This window comes from Halichoerus grypus, chromosome 11 (assembly GCF_964656455.1).
Source record: "Halichoerus grypus chromosome 11, mHalGry1.hap1.1, whole genome shotgun sequence".
Lineage (NCBI taxonomy): Eukaryota > Metazoa > Chordata > Mammalia > Carnivora > Phocidae > Halichoerus > Halichoerus grypus.
The window spans coordinates 107,143,435-107,161,228 of NC_135722.1; the positions used below are offsets into that span (position 1 = coordinate 107,143,435).

A 17,794-nucleotide genomic window follows, 5' to 3' on the forward strand; every position below is an offset into this window, starting at 1 on the left:
TTTCCAAAGTCACACCATCTAGCCAAGAGTTAATTCCTTTCAACTGTAACCTTTTCTGCCTTGAAGACAGAAGAAGGTATTTCAGTTTAGAAAAGCAGATTAAAAGCTTGGCTCTTTGGAGGCAGGTAAGTTGACTTAGACGCTACCTACGTGACTTTGGGCATGTTTTTTTAACTTGTCTGGGATGAGTTTCCTCCACATTTATAAAATTGGGGTAATACTTCTTCCTCTCTTACAGGATTTTTGTGAGGACTCAATGAGGTGTTGCATGTAACATGCTGGGCTTAGTGTTTGACCCTTAGCAGTCAACAGCGTGTTTAATCCAGAAAGCCCAGCATTATTTCACTTTGTGGACTGAGTCAACCCTGGGTGCTCTGTGAGATTCTTTTTGGTGTGAGCGTTTAGGACTAGAGCCATGTTCTCCACAGGTTTGTAGGATAGCATGATCCGCTGCCCCGAGAAGGTGTCTAGAAACAGTACCATCTTGTCTCAGTATTTTTATTCGGTCATGATTTTTATTCAGACGGCCAAGTGACCAAGATGTGACCAGTAAAGCATGTTTCTTCCAAAGTTACTGGATAAAGAAGTTAACCATCTTACCAGAACTATTTAAATAGCAGTAACAACATTTGTGAATTTGGGAAAACACTATGACGACATTGTTTTCATATCCATTAAAAACAAATAAAAAGAAACAAAGGATAGATACATGGAAGGCTATTTTAATAGTTAGCAGAGCCAAGTAAGTTACTAAATGGGGGAAGATGTGGAGAAAAATCACAGGAGACCTAACTTTTTGTCTTGTTGGTGGCTCTTTCCAGCCTTGTAGCTGAGGCAAAACACCTTGACCTCTCTGGATCTCCGTTTTTTTCATCTGTAGAGTGTGGATAATTATATCTGAGACTCAGGAGGTTGTTGTGAATATCAAATGAGATGAAAGAAAAGAAAGTGATTGGTAAACTGTGAAGTGTTCTACAAACTGAAGGTGGTGGTGTTATTCGTTGAAAACATCCAAAATTCTTGGATAACTTAAATGTGCTCTTGCCTGAAGGTAGGGGAAGGACTGAATAAATCACCCTTTGGAGCTCTTTCAGTTTAAGCAATGTGTGTTTTCAGCTTAAATGGGTGTTGTTGGTATTAGGTCTTGTATCAAATTGAAATTCAGTGGCTATTTTTGGAAAGGGGTTAAAATAACAAAGGGGGAAATGTTTGGAAAGCAAACATACTTTGTATAGGAAGACTTAATTATACTGTCGATTATATGGTAGGTATATTCAGTTACAATCAGTAATTACAATGATTATAACCACTGTGCTTTGCTAATTAGAACATACTTCTAATAAGGCCAAGGTCATCAGTTTGAAGCCTTGTATGGGTCAATCAGCATAATGTCAGCCTTCACCCTAAGCTCTCGTGGGGCCACTCAGATGTATACTTGTGTTCACAAGGAGAATGAAATTGAGATTGAAGGAAATCATGCAGATTTTCCACCAGTGTGGGTAGGAAGAACTCTACCTTAGAGGGCATTTCTAGCTTTCATTTTTTTTTTCTTTTAGCACACTTACCACTTTTGCTTTTTGTGATTAATTATCTGGACTACCAGTTTTGTTTAGCAAATTATTGGCATCATTCACTTGAAATGGTACTGCCCAGCTTCCTGAGAGATGGTGGATCTGACCCTCTGTTTTCAAGTGCTTAACTTTGCAATGCTTTTCCTCAAAATGACCCTGAGAACTACGAACTTCTTACTAGCTTTTTTCAGATGGGAAAATAGAGGCTTTTTTTTTTTCCCAAGGTTTCCTACTCCCAGGTGAAGAGATGTTGGCTAATTTTATAAAAAGGTCAGTAGCACAGCTGGGCTTGAAATTCAGAGGTCCTGAATCAAAGTTCTATATTTAATTTGCCGTCTATTTTTTGGGGGGGGGGGTTTATATGTAGTAACTTTAGTCAGAGGCTGGGAAAGTGAATATTTTGTCTGCATATTTAGCAAGATTGATGATTACTGCAATTACATCTCTTTCCAAAATAGTTGAGCAGCTTGTCGGAAGTGACCTATTGTTGTTGGACTAATTTTATTAGTAATACGAACCATATCATTTGATCCATTGGTGCCTACAGGCTTAGCCATAAAGACCGGGTAGCTACAATTTTGGTCACGTTCAATGACGGAATTTGGCACATCATGTCCTAATACACGAAATGCTCTTACGTCCTGGAGAATGTGGCGGTCCCCGTAGTGTGATGTCGAGGAAGAGAAGTGCTCCTGGCCCCAGTTTAACTCTCACTGAAAAGCCTATTTACCACAGTCCCGTTGTTAGTGGTTCAGACCATGTTTTATCCTGTAGGGAAGCTCATTTTTTACCAACATCTATGTTAGGACCGGGGATCACATTTTTGAGGAAATGGAGGTGTGACTCCTTCTGAGAACCATCGGAGATCAGGGTACTAAAGGGATTGACAATTTTGATGAGAAAAGGAAGGAGAATATGTAATGGTGATTTCTGGAGACCTGTTTTGGGAGTTTAGGTGATGGGGGTAGGGATTTGGTCCATCAGAATGCAGCCTGAATGTATTAGACGTCCAGCTGGTAGGGAAGGGGTGAGCCAGAGGAGGAGAAGAAGCTAAGGGAGGAGAAGTGGAAGTGAATCTTAGATGACTCGGCGAGTTTGCCCATGGCGTTCTTTGTGTATGCAGTTTCGGTGGAAAGAATGTTCAGTGTGTTCTTAAGAAGCAGACAACTAATTTGGATCCATGTGATTCTTTAATTGTATGTTGACATTAAAAAAATGCTATCTTATTGAAGACAATTTCCTAAGGGAAGAGATGCTGTCCTTGCAAAAGAAGACTCGTAACGTCTCTAACTTTGGTTCTTTTTCAGTCAGATGGTGATCATGGCACCAGCCGGACTATTCAACTGGACTGGTGCAAGGGTCAGTTGGGATAACATGCGTTAGAAACTGTGAACTGTAAAGCGCTCAACCAAATACAGTTTTAAATGTTATGTGCAGTGTAGGTCGGAGATTATGTGCTTGGATTCTGGAGCAGATTACCTGAGACTCAACCCTGGTTTTGTCTCTTTTTGCGTGAGCATAGGGCAACTTAAACTTTGTGTGTCTTGGTTTTCTTAGCTGTAAAATAATAACCCCCGTCTCATGATGTGAGTAATTGTCCCACTAGCCGTTATGTTGTATGTATGTGTCCACACAAAATCTAATGCTGACGTAAGTGCATGGGAGTGAATTACGTGGAAATTTAAAAAATCCTGTATTTATGCCTCAAGCAGTATAGCTCTTTGTTTAAGAAATTCATATTTGATTATAAGCCGTTAGTGACAGTTAATGAACGAACTGTGTTGAATTTGATGGTTATGTATGTACAGCTCTCAGAAGCTTACTTCTCTTGATATTTGAATAAAGAAACTGTTCTCATGACCACTGACTTACTCAGTTCAAGTAAGGTTTCTGGAGGATTACTGGTCTTGATCATCATGTTTATACCTTAAACGAAAGGTTTTAAACCCTGACCACACATTAGAAGCAGACCAGTTGAATTGGAAAATTTGGAGGTGGAGCTCAGGCACTGTTATTTTTTTAAAAGCTCCCCAAGATGATTTTCATGTGCAGATAGAATAGAAAACCACTGGCTTAGTCATCAGTCATTAAATGTATATCTCTATCATTTAGTTTCTGACATTCATTTAATTTTCTCATGTTTAAGTAAATAAAATGACATGGCTATTTACAGGTATTTCTTTAAAGGAGGATGGATGTATGGTTTCCATTAATTCTATAGCAGATGGATCTGTGCCGTAAAGCAGAAAGGAGAAGTTTGTTTTTAAATTGTGTGAGGTTGTGTCTGTTTTTGGCATGATGAAGTGCTGCCAATATTAAACAATATAGAATCCCAGAATGTTCAAGGTAAGAGGGACCCTCAAGGCATCTAGTAGAAGCAGGGTACACTTTGAAGCCAGTCCTGGCCGGCAGTGGTTTATTCACTTACTAGATTTGTGATCACGGGATGTTCACTTAACCGGTCTGAGCCACAACTTCTTGATCTCTAAAATTGAGGTGAGCGTCTGCTCTATCTGGTGACAAGTGTGTTTCCTGTGCACGCACGCGTCTTGATTCCCTGCCTCCTGCCCGGTCCCCCGTCCATCTGGTGCGCATCTCCAGAGCAGGGACTGCCGGAGGCTCCGCGGGGCTGCTGAGCCTGCAGGGCCCGCTGCTGGGAACGGCTTCCTCCCACTCCTCGGGGACCACTCGTCTGGCTCTGCTGGGACTGTTTCAGGGCTGGTTGTTTGGATCCCATGACCTTCTGTGAGCATCACATTTAGTCTGCGGGGTCAGCACTGCTGGCCAAGCAGAGTGAAGCTGTTCCTGAGACTAGAGATGAAGATGGCTCCTGGTGGCTACGTGATGGCAGCTTCGGAGTAGCTTCTGTTTAACCCCAGACTAGCCTTGTGCAGGACCCAGATAGCTGCCTCATCTGTCCAGCGGTCTTCCTGTCCGGTGCTTCTTGGTGTTGAGCAGGGACAATAGGAGACCACTGTCTCTCTCTCTCTTAGTTTGGGGTGAGCAGAGAAGAATCACAGATCTCTTTGATTGTCTTTTTGTGAAAGGAAGAGTGGATTTTTGTCTTTTTCCCCATCCTTGTCTCTCAGATCCTCCAGCATCTGGCTATGAAATTATAAGGCCACCTGGTTCTTCTGTTGCACATTGTGTCTGAGAAGGTGGTTCATGGCTTGTTTCTTACTTCCTGTAACGCTTAATGTTGGGGTCCTGAGCTTAGCTGTGCCGCCTCATTGTCCTTCCCACTTGTCAGCCTGCTTTCTGGGTCTGTCCTCAATCTTCATTTTCAAAATTCTGCTTTTATCACCATCTCTGGACTGATCTGAAGTTTTCATTGGAAATATTTATACTTTCTGCTGCCATTTTTTAAATTGTTTCTTCTGTCTACTGAAATTGGCACTCTCTCACGGGTAGCGGTAATGGTAGCTTTATTGATTTTTTTAGGTGATAAGAATCTTGAAACATTACACTTGGGGGGTGGACAGCCTAACTTGTGCTCCTCCTCTAGATTACAAGACTCTTGAGGGTAGGAGCCATGTTTTTCAGCTGAGCATCGTCATAACTATCATTTATTATGTATCTACTGTGCATCAGAGACTTTGCTTTATTTGAATTAATTTCCATGAAAAATAATGTCTACATAAGGAATTGATCTCGAGAGCTTAAGTAAACTGCGCAAGGTCATCTAGCTAGTGAGTCACAGAGCTGGATTTTGAACTCACTTTGATATTAAATCTTCTTTTCTAAAATCGTGTTTCTAAACTCCCTCTTCAAGGAAGGGACAGATACAGGTAAGAGGAATGGGATCTTGGCCTGCGGACCTGTTGAGTAGGGGACAGGTGCAGAGTTGCATTCTTAAAGAAGAGAAGGTCGGCATATCTTCAAAGCCCCTGTTTTTCCCACTAACACACTGACTTGCATCACTGGTGTACGTGAACACTAAGAAATGTACCCTACGACTCTCCAGGAAGGAGTCACCCCTGTGGAAGGCTTTGGCCCCCATGTGGGTCTTCACTTCATGCTGTTTTATTCAGGTCAGAGAGACACTGAGATTTCATGAAGATGTCTCTCACTGATAAGAGCCATTGGTTGAGCAGTCAGGGAAACTCTGGAGAGAATTCACTGAATCCACGGTGATAAGATGTTCTGGGAAGTCAGGTGCGTGTGGAAGTCAGCGTGGCTTGCTGACGAGGAGGAGACACTCTGCACCCAGCTTCCAGGCTCCTGGTTTAGACCCTCAGAACGTGCCCATTGGCTTCGGCAAGCCACAGGAAGTATGTAAATGCTTTCCCAAGTTGAAACTTTGTTGGATATGCCCAGAGAATGTTTTCTTTTTAATGTATTTGGAAACTATAAATTTAACTCCTGCTGGGGAAGAAAAGTAATTGCTTCACAAAAGGAAAAAAGTCAGCTCTTTAAAAGGCTCCACTCCTCTTACAATCATGTGCTTTTTAATGACTGGGAAATTCCTGGTGCAGGAAAAAAAATGTCCTTATGTACAAATGAGGTCATTCTGGTCTTTACTGGCCCTGTGCACTCGAGTTCCTGCTTTCTGTTCCATGTTTTGTGACCAGAGGTTATTGGAAGGATAATCCCTCTGTGCATATTCACTGCTTTTAGGGCATGTTGCCAAAGAGAAAGTTATCTTAGCTCACCAACTGCCAAGCCAGTGCAAGAGGCCCCGATCCCAGGGGTACTGAGCTAGTGACTGATAACGACTTGGTTTGGGTTGGCCTCGCGTCCAGTTTTGTGAAAGCACGCTTTTCCTGTGCACTAGGCTTGCTGCGTCCGCTTCGTCCTCCTTAGATTTCTCAGCAGCTCCATTAGTTCTCGGTTCAGACATGATTTTTTTTCCTTAGGTACATTCTATTTACTTTGCTTTGATTCCATCCCGAAGAGCAGAAACATCTGTACCAGTTTGAGGCCTCCTGTTCATCTTTTTAACGTGATATAAATGAAAAACAGCTGTTGAAAGCATTCGCCCGGTACCTATTTCCTTGAACATTGGGAGGCTGATTCCTCCTAAAATTAATTTCTGATTTGGTTTGGCTAAAGGGGAGCCTTAGATTTGCTCAGTGAAAGGGTAGCGTAGAATAGATTTCAGTGGATGCCCTTGATTTAATCGAAGTTCACTTTCCCCTGGCTTTAGAATAACCCTTTCCTGCCAAGATGGAGGCCGAAACTTGGAAGGGTATTGGGTAGGGAGGTTGCTAACTCTGTCCTGGATGTTTCCATAGAGAGGTGAATAGGGAAGGCGTTCAAGGGAACCTGGACAACAACCTCTGCAGTCTTTTTTAAATTGCCTGTTTTAAGACAGTGACCTTTCTAGACCTCATCCAGGTTCGTGTGGTTAATCAGTGACAGCCCACGAGATGGCCAACTGTGCGGCCTCACATCTCGAGAACAGAGTGTCGGAGTCCTTAAATTCCCCTAAAATTCATCCATGGCTATAATGAATCAATCTTTTGATAAGCCTGTGATAGACTATGCTCTGCCCGATTGACTCTGCATTTTTATATTTAAAAAATCCACACTCTTGCCACTGAAAATTAGGTTCTTACCACGATTTCTTAATTAAATCTTTGTTCTGGGATCTTCACGGCTCCCTGGGTCAGAAACTCCAAGCTCAGGCTCTGTTGCCTAAGTAAGTCTAAGAAAAATGTCTTGATCTGGAATTAAGAAAGGCTGTCTTTAGCTGTCATGGAGAGGAGAGGATTCTACTGTTCGGTTAGATATTTGCCACAGACCCCGTTTCTTGCCCAGAGCACTTGTGGCCCCTCCACGAGGCTTTGGAACCCTTGCTTGGAATCTCTTGGGTCCTTGAAGAAGTCAGGTTTGACCTGGGCACGGCCCACGTTTCCTTCAGTACACCTCCCCTCCGTTGCCCCCAAGGCCTTGGTTTATTGTCGGCAGCCAGTGGATGTTTTATTGAACCTAAGACCCGGTATGAGAGAATTGGAAAAAATATGGCCAGGAGATGCTATCATACTTGAAACTGAGAAATTCTGGGTAATTGCTGAGTGCCTCGTATTAGTTCCTGTGGGGAAAATACATGGCAAAATGTGTAATGGGTTAATATTGTAAAGCGAAAACGTGTATGAGATCAATCAGAAGGTACATAGCTGCCTCTGATACTCAGAATGGGAATGGCACTGCTTTGCTGATAATATATTTTATTATTATTATTATTCTCCAGCCTCAGACGATACAGCAGACTCTCAAGAGGACCCTGCAGTATTACGAGCACCAAGTTATTGGGTAAGTAAAATGGATTTTGGTCATTATTTGGGGCAAATTAAAGATAATTACTCAAACATAGCTGTTGAGCGTGTGGTTTTCTGCCACCTAGGTGGGTCTTACTTCACACTGGCTGTGCTCCCAGGGTGGGCTGGGGGCTCATCGGGACCCCTACAGTGATTTCCTTTGGCCTGTTTGTGTTTAATCCTTTTCAGTGAAATTCCCTTTTGGTATGGCCTTTCCTTTTTTTTTTTTTTCCCTTCTTGTGTTCTTACCCTCTTATTCCCATCCATTGAATCTGATGATTTTGCCCTGGGATTACGGTAAGGTTTAATGGTACCAACCGAGAGGCTTTAAATGGGATTTTAGAATTCTTTAGTAAACTTTACTCAAAGTCATTACAAGCCTAATGGTTCAGCGAGAGGCATTGGTTTAGAGTCACATGCTACCTAGTTTTCTTTCATCTTGCATTTCTTGACATCGTTGTGATACGGGGTAAAGTAAGAAGACAAGATGAAGAAACAGGAGCTCATGGCCTCACCAGCACGTGGAACTTTAAAGTAACTTCACCTGTTTTGCAAAGGATGACGATGATGGTAACAACTAATTGAGGATTAGATGCCATGGATAAATGAGGTCGTTTTTTTTTTATTAACATACAGTGTTATTTGTTTCAGAGGTACAGGTCTGTGATTCATCAGTCTTACACAATTCACAGCACTCACCATAGCACATACCCTCCCCAATGTCCATCACCCAGCCACCCCATCCCTCCTTACCCCCACCTCTCCAGCAACCCTCAGTTTGTTTCCTGAGATTAAGAGTCTCTTATGGTTTGTCTCCCTCTCTGGTTTCGTCTTGTTTCATTTTTCCCTTCTTCCCCTATGATCCTCTGTCTTGTTTCTCAAATTCCACATATCAGTGAGATCATATGATAATTATCTTTCTCTGATTTACTTATTTCCCTTAGCATAATACCCTCTAGTTCCATCCACGTTGTTGCAAATGGAAAGATTTCATTTTTTCGATGACTGCGTAATATTCCATTGTATATATATACCACATCTTTATCCATTCATCTGTTGAGGGACATCTAGGCTCTTTCCATAGTTTGGCTATTGTGGACATTGCTGGTTTAAACATTGGGATGCACGTGCCCCTTCGGATCCCTACATTTGTATCTTTGGGGTAAATACCCAGTAGTGCAGTTGCTGGGTTGTAGGGTAGCTCTTAAATGAGGTCATTTCAATGAGCATATTCTGTACATAGAAAGCTCCAAATCAGTGTAAGGTATACTTTCGATTGGCTATGGGAGGAAGCAGTTGGAAATACAGAAGCCTAAATTCACTTTCTGATGCAATCTAGCTTAAAATAAAGGAATGAAACTCATGGACAGGAGAGGTGGTGCATATTTTAAATTCACATCATTAGTGTTCTGTATGCACTACCGTTACTTATTTGTATAAGATTGTAAGAACTTTTGAGGAGTTAAGATTCAAACCCTGATACGTCTTGAGGTGCTCTTGAGCATCATTTAACATTTGGGGCTAATAGTCAATGCCATGGGGATTAAGGATGCATTTTTGGTTATTGGGATATAGTGTGATTTTTTTTTTTAAACAAAAACAGAAGAAAATGGTGGAAAAATAATCTCGGTACCTAGTACAATGCTGTATACCTTAAGTACTTGGTGATTATGTTAATTGTCATTTCAAAGGGAATTGCTTTGAAACATTGTCACATCAATTCTCAAAAGTGCAGTACTAGGAAAAGCATATTATTTAAACTCATGAGATGGCTTTTAATTTGAGGCCATTTGTGATTTTAAATGGTTTCTCCTAATGGAGGTAAATGATGTCAAATTAATCTCTCCCCACATATTCTAAAATAAAACTTAATCGCTCTCATTGGATCTGCTGCTTCCACAGTGTGGTATTCGGATTAAATTTTAGTCAATATATTTAGAACAGTTTCCTGTGTGTGGTGAGCACTATGTATTTGTTTGCTTTTATGTTTATTATTATTATTTTTAATATTTTAAGACAATACCAGTAATCAAATGCAAAGCATTTCCTGGAATAGTGAATGCCCTCTCTGTTTTGAAATGAAATCATAACCGGTCCAAGTCTCATTTGCGAACCAAGCTATGTCTTCACGGCAAATTGGAATGGGAGTCTTAGAACTATGATCAGAAGAGGTAACTAAACTATATTATCATAATCAGCAGAAGATTCTTTTTTCCATTAGTAACATGTGACATAGGAAAAGACATTAGGGCTTGAAGCCGAAAGAATTCTTGAGACGTCTTTGGTGCAAAAAGGTGGTTTTATTAAAGCACGGGGACAGGACTGGTGGGCACAAGGAGCTGCACTGGGGTCGTGAGGAGTGGGCTAATTATATACTTTGAAGCTGGGAGGGGGTTAGGGAGAGCGTAAGTCTCTTAAGGAATTTTGGAGGCAAGCTTTCCAGGACCTCGAGGGGGCTAGCTGTTGTTAGGAAAAGGGCGTTTATTACTGTTTAATAAAACCTGAGTCATGAGACCCTTCAGATGTTTATCAGTGGGTCACATGCTTGGGAGATGATTGCCAACATGTAGCTTGGTGGGTAGAGTTAAAGGAAGTTTCCAAAGGAATTTTTATGTTAAGATAGACTTCCAGGATCCTGGGGGTTGGGCTAAGATTGTCTTTTGCCCTTAGCAAAGCATTGACATCTAAGCCGCTGAGTCCCTAGAGGAATGTCACTCTGCTGGTTTCAAGGACTTGTCAATGGGCTGTAGATAGTAAGGACATTTAATAATTTCTTTTCTGCCTCTGTTTCCCGCATCAAGATGGAGTTCTCTTCTATCTAAATTACTGTCTCAACTCTCCTGTTTGCTCTGTCTGCGTACACCAAGCCTGTGGTGATTCGTGGCCCCAAAATGGTCTTTTCTAGTTCTGCTTCTTGCAGACACAGTGTAAAGAAAACGGTGCACGTGACTCGGATGATGAAGAGGTGTCTTGATGTCCGGCCGGTTCCAAAGAGAACTGTGAACACATTTTCACCTGGGTGTGGGCTGCTCACTGCCTTTAGTCATGTGCGTGCTCATGAAGAGAAAACCAGCGGGTTAGCCGCAGGATTGTGACGTTTGCCTTTCGCGACTTTGTCTTCCCTCTTCCGCCTGTCCTGGCATCCCTGTCCACCTCCCTGTCTCTGCTGTTTCTCTTTATTACTGAAACAGGAGAGCATCTATTATGATGAGCACTTGAATTAAGTATCCACACCTGTGTGCAGTTCCTCTTGGGAAGACACAGGTAAGGCTCTTTATCTCTAACTGAAAAGGAATGTATTCCTTCCAGTTAAAGGGATTTCAGGCAATTGATAAGAAGTGCTGAGTATTAGTTTACATAGTTCTGGGGGGCGGGGTGAGGATGGGACAGAGGTGGTTTTCCAAATCCCTAAAGCAGGGCTTTGCCTCAGGTTTGTCTTGAAGTAATTCAGCTTTTAGGTGCCTTAGGTTGTGAGGATGAATCAGGTTGGGTAACAAGGAGTATGAGCTAGCCCTTCTTTTTTAATTTTTAATTTTTAAATAAAAATTTCTTATAAAACATTTATTTTAAAATTTATTTTTTATTTTTTTAAAATAAAAACTTTAAATTCCAGTTAGCAGTGTAATATTAGTTTCAGGTGTACAATACAGTGATTCAACACTCCCATACATCACCCGGTGCTCATCACCACAGGTGCCCTCCTTCATCCCCATCACCTGTTTCCCCCACCCACCTCCCCTCTGGTCACCATCAGTGTTTCCTCTGTAGTTAAGAGTCTGTTTCTTGGTTTGTCTCTCTCTCTCTTTCCTTTCAGCTCCCTTGTTTTGTGTCTTAAATTCCACATATGAGTGAAATCATATGGTATTTGTCTTTGACTGACTTATGTCCCTTAGCATGATATTCTCTAGCTCCATCCATGTCCAGAAGGGCACTAACCCTCCCGTTTTTAATTTCTTAAGTCAGCCTCTAATTACTGGCCTCCCAGCCTCCCTTTTCTCTCCTTTAAAACTGCCCTTGGACCTGCTTTATTTATCAGAGCCTCGGGATTGTCTACTGCTCCTCGATGCATTCTCACACCAGTAGATCATAGAAACTCTCTGAGGCTTTTTCGTCTCCACGATGTAGACTAGGTTGCAGGGAGCAGCTGTTCAAAGGATCACGCAGATGGAGGACTGGGAGGGAGTAACCCGTGGAGCCTCTGTCAGGGAGGGAGACAGCCTCTCTGCGCCCCGGGAACTTTGTCTTTAAACGTTTGTTCTGTTCCTCAACTTGTCCAATCTCTCATTGACGGGTTTACTCATAGAGATCATTCAAGTTGTTTGCACTGTCACCGCGGCTTCTAGATCCAGACCCCGACCTAGTGTTGTGGCTTCTACCCCTTCATGGCATGTCCACCACTGTAAAGTGGTTAAACAGATTAGATCATGCCACTTTCTCACGTCAGACCGCCGGTTCTCAGGTGTTAACATGCATTAGAACCACCTGCAGGCTTGTTACAACCCAGATGGCTGGACTCCACTCCCAGGGCTTCTGACCCCATGTATCCCGTGCTCGCAGAGAGTGGCGTTTCTAGCCGGTTCCCAGATAACCTTGCTGACTGGTGCGGTGGGGCTAGGTATTACGCTGTGACATCCCTGCTTTCACCCATGTCATGACTTACTGTGATAGACCGCAATCTGAACTGTTCCTGTGATCTGCCTTCACTCACCTCTCTGTTACCCCCTCCGCTTCCCCTTTCACTCCCTGCCTGCCCGGCCAGGCGGCTGTGGGTTTCCCAACTTCTGCTTAGCCTCAGGGTCTTGGCATATACCATTCCATTTTCCTGGAATGGCCCATCCCCATGTGTGCATGGGTTACTTTTTTTATACGTTCAGGTCTCTGTTTAAATGTCATTATCTTCAGAAAAATGTACTCTGGCCACCCAATCTAGAGAAACCCTCCTTCCCCTACTTCCATCTCCAACCCCGATCATTTTGTGTTCTATTCCTCTCTGCTATTACTTTTTGTAGTGCTTATCAGAGTTTGTTTTGTTGACTTATCGAAATGATTTACCTCTGTGTTCCTATGCCTTTGTAATTGCTTGGTTCATAGGAGGGACTTACATGGTTTTTTGGGGAGAGGGGGGAGTGAATAAATGAAAGAAATGCACCCTGGAGGTAAATACATGGAGGTATGTGTACAGTGGATAAAAGAGTAGATTGTTCTTGGAAGGGGGTATAAAAGGAGGGCTCGAAATGCTCTCCAGGATCCATTACATTTCTAATGCCAAGAGCCTTTCCTGTAGAGCATACATATTACTGATTTGCTTAATTTCTCATTTATGCTTAATGTTTTGCCGCTGTGTGTCAGATTGACTTCGTGGTAAGTTTCTTATATTTTTATTTATTTTTTCTGTAAACTGCATGAGTGCACTCACCCGAACAGCGTCCTGGTCCTCTAGCATCGTCTTCTGGCCTCGATGTAAAATGAGGTAAAGGGGCGCTGAGCGTACATCTCCGTGGACGTCTCTGTAACTCAGGCTTCTAGGGGATGGGCTCGCTTCCCGGACAGTGTGGCTTGGAAAGAACAGTGGGAAACAAGGGGTAAGTGGGAGGCAGGCCGGGCTCACCTTCAGAATTCAAAGGCACCGGGATTGAGGGAAGTCTGGTTTATGAGGACTCTCTCCTCTGATGTCATTCTTGCCATTATGCTGTGTCCCTGTGCATCTTTGTCCTGTGGTTTACAGCCGAGGGCTGGGAAAACGTGCCTTGGGAGTAGACCTACCACAGGGCAGATTTACTAGATTTAAAGTCAGATTCTGCTTTTGAATGGTTTAGGGCACATGCCCTAACCTCTGCGAGCCTCCGTTTTCTCATTTTTAAGATGGTAGTAATAGCAGGGTTGGTTGGGCTGACGTTAAATGAAATGATAATGATAACCTCAGGTCACAGAATCATGTAAAGTACTACAGTGCTTGGTACACAAAAGTCCTCAATGTGTTCACTGAATTATTATTATTGCCACTCTTAGTCTCTGACTCTTCCGTACCTCACTGTTGGATTGTCTTCCCCTTTGCCCTCCCTCTGCATTATTGCCCTGTGATCCTTGAGTCTGTAGAAGTTTGGAATCCTTTGTTTACCATCAGGAGCTAAACATGCTCCATTCGTCTTCTAGCTGCAGCTTCTTGTCAGAGTTTGGATTTTTTTTTTCCTTCATCTAAATTTCTGCGTCTAGAATGCCTCATCAGCCACTCTCACCCGTGTTTATACTGCGAGACTCCCTCCCCGTCCGTAGCTCCTGAGGATGGATTGGGATTAGGACAGTGCAGACAAAGCAGAGATGTCTTTAAAACTACGATTGGAAAACACATGATAATCCGGCTTCCTGGGATGTAATGTTCAATCATTTTATATTTTAAAAACTGAAGTATGAAGAAATAGGTGTTCAGAATCATGCCACTCATTTTGTCCTTTTTTTTTTTTTTTTCAAGCATAAGCATCATTATGCCCATCACAGGTGGGCCTGCTGCCAACCTATTAGTTTGGGACAACATTTCCTATAGTCATATAAAATTAAATTCTGTTATTCCAGTTATCACTGTGGGCCCCGTGTTTGTTTTGTACACAGCCAACCTTCTGTTCTTTTTTCCTTTGGACAATTGAATAGGGATTAAGCTACAGTAATTTCCATAGAACACAAGAAGTGGGTGAAGCCTGATTATTCTGGAAACAAACTCGAATGCTGTTTTATGGTCATGGTCAGATTGTGTGGCTCTACAGTATTTTATCTAGAAAGTGATCTAGCTTCTTTTTCATATATTTACAGAGAATATCTATCTGAATGAATGAAAACAATGTTAGGTAAAAGCTATTATTTATTGATTGATCACTGTTTTTGAGGCAATGTACTGGGCACTTCACATCTTATTTTTTCTGTAATCCTGATCATCTGTTTCATAAGATCATTGTATAAAGCTCATTTTACAGATAAGAAAATTGAGGCTATGAGAAAAAATAATTTGTCTGTGGTCATTCCAGTTAAAATGAGGGAGCCTGATTTTACAATAACCCTGTATTTGTCTGTTTTTAATGACTGCCTTCCCCATTCCACCTTTTATTGAGTGATTCCTGCATTCTGGAAACCGTATTGAGCATTTTGCCAACCTGGTTTATTGGGGTCTGATCTCGGCGAGATGTGAAAACACGAGGCCGTGTTATTTTTTTTCTCTTCAGTCATTTCAAACATGCGAGGACGGGTCCCCTGTGATGCTAGCTCGGGCAGATTGCCCTGCTTTCTGGGAATTTCCAGGGAGTATGAAGTCCACTCCAGCTGAGTTCACACCTTCAATCCCATATCCAATCTCGCCCTTACTCCCCTCTCTGCCTGTGTCAGGCCTTAGCCTGAGGGACTGGGAATGCAGTGTAGAGGGGGTATCCTGTGGTTTCTCACTGCTGCGGTCCAGGCTGCCCCTTTCTGGGTTCCTCTCTTCTGATGTATCAGGCAGGAATGAAATGGAAAATGGCAGAAACCCTTTTTAATTCACTGATGTTTGTGACAGCCCTGTCTTGGCTGTGATGCCGTCAGTCAGGTTCATGTCCTGCCTGGACTGCATCGGATGGCCCTACTCCTGGCCCTGAGGACTGTACCCCACACTCTGGCCGCTGGGATCCCTCTCCTGCTGGCGGCCTCTAGGTGGGGAAGGTAGTCAGCGGGGACAAGGAAAGCACCCGTCTCTTTCCTCGTATCTCCCTCACCCGTGGGAAACGCCTGTTGTTTGCCAAGTGGAGGTATGGTAGGCTGCTTCGTTGGCTTCTCTTTCTTTTCCCCATTAATAACTCTGGAACCTTCTCCCTCCACTCAGGAATTAGGCTACCTCGGCAAGCGTTCATGGTGGGATGCGATACCCAGCCCCCAATCTCAGTCAGGGTGGACCCTCTTTCCCCAGCTGGGCTTCTGCAGAAAACTTGTCCTTTCTCTTTTTCTTGGAGGAGAGGGGAGGAATAATAACTGCACTATCTTCCTAGGCCAGTTCCTCACTCTTCTAAGGATTGCCTTTCTTTCTTTCTTTCTTTCTTTTTTTTTTTTTTTAAGATTTCATTTATTTATTTGACAGAGAGAGACAGAGAGGGAACACAAGCAGGGGGAGTGGGAGAGGGAGAAGCAGGCTTCCCGCTGAGCAGGGAGCCCGATGTGGGGCTCGATCCCAGGACCCTGGGATCATGACCTGAGCTGGAGGCAGTCGTTTTAACCAACTGAGCCACCCAGGTGCCCCTAAGGATTGCCTTTCAAATTTGTTTCATTCCTTTGCTTCTCAATGGCAGTGACTCGAGTCCTTTCTTAAGTTCTGGCGGGAACGGCTACTCTTGGGGAACGTGGAGCCTTAGGTCCCTGTTTGTCTTCAGCGTTGGTGCCTTGGCTCCAATCCAGAGGCAACTGGAGAAGTTCCAGGCAACACCTGATGACACGGGCATTTTGTCATTCTGTCCTCGCAAGAACGTGGGGCGGGGGAGGATCTCCATTTTATGGGGGAGGCTAGTTAGACCCACAGTCATGAGGTCACTTGGCCCCAAGTCTCCCAGATAGACAATGGTAAGACCCTATTCACGTTCTGTCAGACTTAGTGAATTTGTCATCCGTGCACCACGTTGCTCCCCCCTTGACTGTGCGAGAGGTTAAGACGTGTTTACTTGTAACCCCGCGCCCATGCACCGAGCAAGGACTGTGAGGTACGCTTTTTGCTCGGCATCTTCCCTATAGGGACGGATTACCCACTGCGGTGAAATGGAAACACTCGTGCAAACTGCGGGCTCTTCCGGCTCTCCTGCTTTGTGTTTCTCGCCCAGAGCTTCCTTACTAACGGCGGCCTCCAGTTCCCGGTCCGCACCGTGAATGCTGGTGTTAGTGGTGGCTTATGCCCGAAAAGGTGTCTCAAAGCTGCCCTTACTTTAAAATGCAATTTCCCCGGGGGCACAGACAGCGTGTGCTTGTGTGTACGCATACAAGTGCATTCGCAGATGGTTTAAAAATGGTCTCCGTATGCTAATTTTGTTTTCTTCTTAGTTACAGGGATGCAGAAAGGAATTTCCACAATATCTCCAACAGATGCTCCCGTGCAGACCATTCCAACAAAGAGGAAATTGAAGACGTCTCAGGAATTCTTCAGTGCGCTGCTAATGTACTCGGTATATTAACTATATATTAATATGGGTGAGAGGGAATGAGGGGAAGGTGGAAAGTAAGGTATAAACATTTATTTTCTACTAATGGGAGGTTTAGAGGTGAAGGCAAAGGAAGATGAAGACCTTGTCTTCAAGTGATTTGATTTTGACACTCCTGGAGATGTTTAAGTGCAAATTACATGCCTGCCATTTACTTGGAGGTTGAAAAACATAGTAATAAGAATACTCACATTCCAGGGAAACCTGGAATTGGTATGTTGGTATTAGCCTCCTGTGATCCATATTTTTCTGGCTCTTAACCTCGACTGAAGTTGGGGATCTTCCTCTCCGAGCCCATGATTTCTAATATCTTATTATTTCTAATATTATTATCACTCTGTTACTTGTGAGAGGCCGTGGTTGGAGCGGAAGGGTGGCTCTCACGTCCTCCTAGTGGACTCAACAACTCAGAGACAGTGAGGCAGGTCATCTACTGAGATCTTTGTCCCTGCGTGTGCGTGTGTCCATGTTGAAGATCCTAGTGTTCATGACAGCAGGACTGTTGCTGGATGCTCCCAACAGGGCTAAGAGGTGATGTTATAAGCGTACCGAATCATGCTGCCTTAAGGCACCGTGAGTGAGCTGTCCTATCTTACTATCTGATGTTCTTGGTGTGTGATAGCTACGTTTTATTATATGCAAAGTAGATATCATTGCAGGGGTATTTTTTGCCCTAATGTCTTACATGGGTTTTTAGTTTAAAAAAAGAAAACAAAGCTTTTTCAATTTTTTGGGGAATCCTCCCTTTTCCTTATTACTCAGACGG

At 43.2% G+C, this 17,794-nt stretch overlaps 1 protein-coding gene across 1 annotated transcript in view; it reads left to right on the top strand.

The window, feature by feature from the left end:
* The window catches only part of GUCY1A2 (guanylate cyclase 1 soluble subunit alpha 2), a 324,587-nt gene that overhangs the window by 22,033 nt on the left and 284,760 nt on the right, over positions 1-17,794 (top strand). Inside the window, exons 2-3 of the mRNA XM_036065829.2 lie at positions 7,765-7,826; positions 16,871-16,992. Coding sequence (XP_035921722.2) covers positions 7,765-7,826; positions 16,871-16,992 — 184 coding nt within the window. The remainder of the gene's footprint in view (positions 1-7,764; positions 7,827-16,870; positions 16,993-17,794) is intronic.